Consider the following 4,784-nt stretch of genomic DNA (forward strand, 5'->3'; position numbering starts at 1 on the left):
AAAATACAACATATTATTCATTGTCATAAAAAATAAATAATATTGTCTAAAATAAAGTCTCGTAAAGTAAGTAAGAATTTGAAACGAGTAACAAAGGAAACGCTAAGTCTTTGAATAGATGTTATTGATTAAAATGTATTTGAATTTAATTTATTTTTATGAAACGCGTTCTGGTGAATGTTGGAAAAAATGTGACGACGTCTGTTTGTCTTTAGGTAAACCTGCAAGATGCCCGATGAAAAAATTGTCCTTACCAATTTTAACAAGCTTTCTGCATGCATGACCCTCGTCTTCTTGTGTGTTAGTAGATTCCACACAACAAAGTCTATTCCCAAAATTGTTGAACATTTTCTTCGTTTATTTAGCGGTATATCGCGATAAATATGTTCTAAATCAATAGGTTGCTTATATGGTTATGGGATAACCAGTTTTTGTAAAAACATTAACTCATTGTAACAAAAATAATTCTCTGCAACATTCAAAATTATTTATCTGGTTCATTTATCACATCAAATCACTCAATATATCACCCCCGAAAAACGGTAATTTAGTTCCCAGTACATTTCTATGTCTCCTACGAATGATAACCAGTCACCAGTTCATTCACTAATATCCCATGAAGAATAAAAGAGAATAAATTCATCAATATCTATATTTATTTATATTTTTCATTCAATAGATGACCAATAATTCTAATGACTTCCTATTCTACGCCATATTTTCCAAGTGGTCATTATAACATTTACTTCGTTAGAGTTGTTTGTTCCTGATTTATAAGGATTCACGTAATATGGTTACCGTTAAAAGCGGCAAGATTTCAGTTCTTATACAAAGAGGATATAACGAGCCAAAATGAAAGAAAATTATGAATAATGGAGTCTTGCCGCAAATAAATAAATTGTGAAGATATAATCAGCACGTCTGCTGTTTTAATCACATTTTATAAAGAAAATTATTCTAAAAGAACTGTTTAAAATACTTGTAATTGTATGAGTATTAATTATATGTCTTGCCAACTGCACTTTAACTCAAAATGATAAGCCTGAAACGTTTCAAAGATATGCAAACAATACCTGTTACTTGGTTGGTAACGAAGAAGAAATACGACAATGAATAAAAATAAATTTACACAACGTTAAAGATGCATACCTCCAGATGAGCCAAAGTATGTCAAGAAAATCTAGCTGAATTTACATGTTTTATGCAAATAATAACTGATATTGCAGTTTTTACCAAATTTCTACTAACGCATTAAGTGGTTCATTTTCGCATATTCTGCGCCGTTTTTAAATTTTTCGTAGATTTTAAGTCCCGTTTGCAATGTGTAAATTACTTCCGTTGTCAATTTGACAATATTTTACTGTTTGATACATTTTTAAAAAAATCATGAAAATTAGCAATGAATCTTGAGGCATGCTGCTTGAAATGGACTGACGAATCTCTTAATTTTACTTTTCTTTGACATTTTCTTTTAACATTCGTTGATTTCATCCAGAAGCAGGCAGAATTTAATGTACCAAATCGATTTTTTAAAACTGGAATTTCACTCAAAAGCATATATACCAATTTCTATTTAAATGTGCAGCTAAAAGAGATGTGTGTTCTCATGAAAAGAACGCTGATTTATTGAGCAATTTGTAGCTTTTGTTGCTGTTCTAATTTCCGCCAAGAACGTCGAATGAATTCAAGATTGTTCAATCTACCTTATTTATAACGCTGTCAGTTATATATATATAACGAAATTGTACGAAACCATTGTATGATTATATCACAATGACGAATATGTACGGTAACTATTGTATGATTATATCACAATCACGAATATGTACCGTTAACATTGTAGGATTTAAACCCCAACAGTTAAAGAAATCCCGAGTAAGATGTTGGACAATTATATCTTTAATTGTGTCCAATATAATCATAATTTTGTACAAAAATTATTACTATGGAAACAAAAGTTGTTAAATAAAATTGCGTTGCGGATAGGTCTTAAAGGAACTGCACTTGGCAAAGAAATAAACTCATAAATTAATTGCAACTCGTTTTTGTGTGCTATTTTAAACTTTTAAAGTAACTAACAATGAACACTATCAATTTATAAATGTGCATTAGTTTCAAATCCAAGTGCACTCAGTTGCTAAAATATATAACATTGTATATCTTTGGTGTTGGAATGAAACGGTATTTGCAAACTTTTCTTTAGAGTGTTCAAATTGCAAGAATGACTTTTGTAAAAGATTTAGACAGACAAAAAATAACTACAGATTTTTATGTCTGTATTGGTTCATTAAAGTTTATAAACATATCGTTATTACAGATACACAAATAGGTAAGATTTGCTAACAAAGTTCTGATGTTGTCAAAATATCTGTTTCTTTTGTAAAAATGAATAAAAGATTATTTCGCAGTTAATGTTTATTCAATGTGAATAAAAAGATTAACAAAATAGAGCGAGCTAATGATAAGATAGTTGAAAACGATATCATCTGAGTACTTAAGGTTTGTTTAGAGCTAGCCAGTTCGCAGAATGTATTAGCGGTCATACAATAAGCACAGTATATACAGTTTCCAGTCATTAAATGTATAGGCTTGGCAAAATACGGATTTAAAACATTCACAATGTGGTGCAGTGCTTTTTAATAGAAGTAGTATTCGTATTATCAGTACAAACACAATTTAAGTTACAAGAAGAGATTCAATCTGTGTTAACACTCACTACGTATGCTGAATGTACTTTATGCCTGATTATTAAATGTTGTTGTATTTGACTCACTTTTATGTACACATTGTTCTCATGACTGCCCTCCTTTGATGTTTAACATTTTTATTGTTTCTGGTTGTTGGGCACATTATGCCTCAAAAATCGATTTTATTTAAAATTCTTAAGAAATGTGTAACATGTGTTTAGAAATGTCTTGATAATGGAAATTGAGCACGTTAGATGTTTAACTACTAAAGAAGTAGCGCTAAACATGCAGTTATGTGTTGTAAAGGTAGCAAAATGTAAGCAAAGATATATTTTACCTCCATTCAAATACTCATTCTCTATGATTATACATATTTTAAACATAACAAAGTCGTAAAAGAATTTATGTATATCGCAAATGAGTATTTTATAAAAATTGTAACAAGATACAAAAAAAACTGGGAAATGAAAATGACAGCATTTCTGAGGCATACTTGACCTTAAAAGTATAAATCACTCCTGGTTTCACTGAGAACTTCCTATCATCGTCAATTAAACGTTGAAGGTGACTTTGTTGTTGCTATCCATTCAGAGGAACGTTTCTTCACAGTGTGTACAATCTGCAGATTCTACATCTGAACGTCGGGTGAATTTAATCCGAAGGCCCGATCTGAGCTGACTGTCGATGAACCAAAAAAGTGGGACAACTCCAACAGTTGACGCTCCAATCCATGTTATAACCTGATTTAATCCGGTAGAAGGAATACATGATGCGGTCTGACAAAATGATAACAGAAAACTAATACACTGAAAAGGAAACCACATGGCCGCAAAGACTGTATTAACTATGCACAAAGACACAATGTCATCTTTTTTCTCCTTAATGGGCATTGAACTCGTGCTTGGCAACGGCCTTGACATTGGGGAGCATTCACTTTCAAAGTCAATATCATTTTGCTGGCTGTGATAGTTTTTCAACGACATGCGCGTGCTTTCTATAGTTCCAGGAGTAGGGGTGGATAACTGGATCTTCAACAATAGTAATCTGAATGTTAGTGCTATGATACAAAATAATGGAATGAAATATGTTACTAATGGACATAATATTGCAGATTCCTTGCTGATGATAACAAAACATTCTCCAGGTCTATTTTCATACGGAATTGTTCCAGATGTCCAAATCGGAACCACAACAACAAGGGCTATAACCCATGCCATACAAACAGTTATTGTTTTGAACGTCTTCTGAAATATCCAGGAATGAAGATTCGGCTGAATTATTGACATAATCCTTTCTACATTTGCATCATAGTTTGTAGACCTTTCTGTTGAAAATGTGTCAGGGTTAAATCGTATACATATACATGCACAGTGCGTTAACTGGAGTGCGGGTATTAGTTACCCGCACTCCAGAGCATGCCCATTGATTGGCTCATTTTTGCTGGGGTTTACATATTGTGACGGCAGAGAAAGGGAAAGCGACGGAAATGTCATATTCAGATGTTCGTTCATTGGTTCATTTTTGCCGGGGTTTCATATTGTGACAACAGGGAACGTGCTTTTATGTTTGACTATGATACAAAGAGAAAGAACACCAAAACACTCGGCAATCTGATTAATACTCGGGTGCTACGCCCCCTCGTACAAATCAGATAGCCTCGTGTTTCGGTGCTCTTTCTATTACTTATAATGATGATAATTGTGAATGAAGTAAATGGTAGCAAAACATCACTTATCACATATATTTTACACAAAGTTTGCCCTAAATGCCATTCTTTCTGAATATGATAAATTGTAAGCGGAAGTACAAATACACTTATGAATAAATTTGAAACCGATAAGTTTACTATATGACGATAATAGCCACACATTCGAGGTTCTTTGTTCCGAAAACATGCTTTTATTACTAGTACATTTATGATGAAAGACCACACTGACAGAAACACGGTTAATGCAGATGTATGCTGATGGATACTGTTTAGAAATTCCTCGTGAATTTCTGCTCGGAAATAGTTATAATCGTCGTACATCGAATCCGTTTCATAATCTCTGTTGATGTCGGGGTTGGAATACTTAACATTTCCGGTTTGTCCACCAT

The 4,784-nt window shown here is 32.7% G+C and overlaps 1 protein-coding gene across 1 annotated transcript; it reads right to left on the reverse strand.

The window, feature by feature from the left end:
• Positions 1 to 3,245: 3,245 nt before the first annotated feature.
• On the reverse strand, positions 3,246 to 4,323 carry LOC132734230 (D(1)-like dopamine receptor). The gene has a single exon (XM_060720934.1). The coding sequence runs from the start codon at positions 3,971 to 3,973 to the stop codon at positions 3,275 to 3,277; it is 699 nt and encodes a 232-aa protein (XP_060576917.1). The 5' UTR covers positions 3,974 to 4,323; the 3' UTR covers positions 3,246 to 3,274.
• Between the last annotated feature and the right edge of the window lie 461 nt (positions 4,324 to 4,784).

Source organism: Ruditapes philippinarum, unplaced genomic scaffold, assembly GCF_026571515.1.
Source record: "Ruditapes philippinarum isolate M1 unplaced genomic scaffold, ASM2657151v2 ctg723_1_1_1_1, whole genome shotgun sequence".
Lineage (NCBI taxonomy): Eukaryota > Metazoa > Mollusca > Bivalvia > Venerida > Veneridae > Ruditapes > Ruditapes philippinarum.

What these genes read in the sequence shown, in the direction of transcription:
- LOC132734230 (XM_060720934.1), bottom strand. Translation starts at nt 3,973, where the DNA reads ATGTCAATAATTCAGCCGAATCTTCATTCCTGGATATTTCAGAAGACG.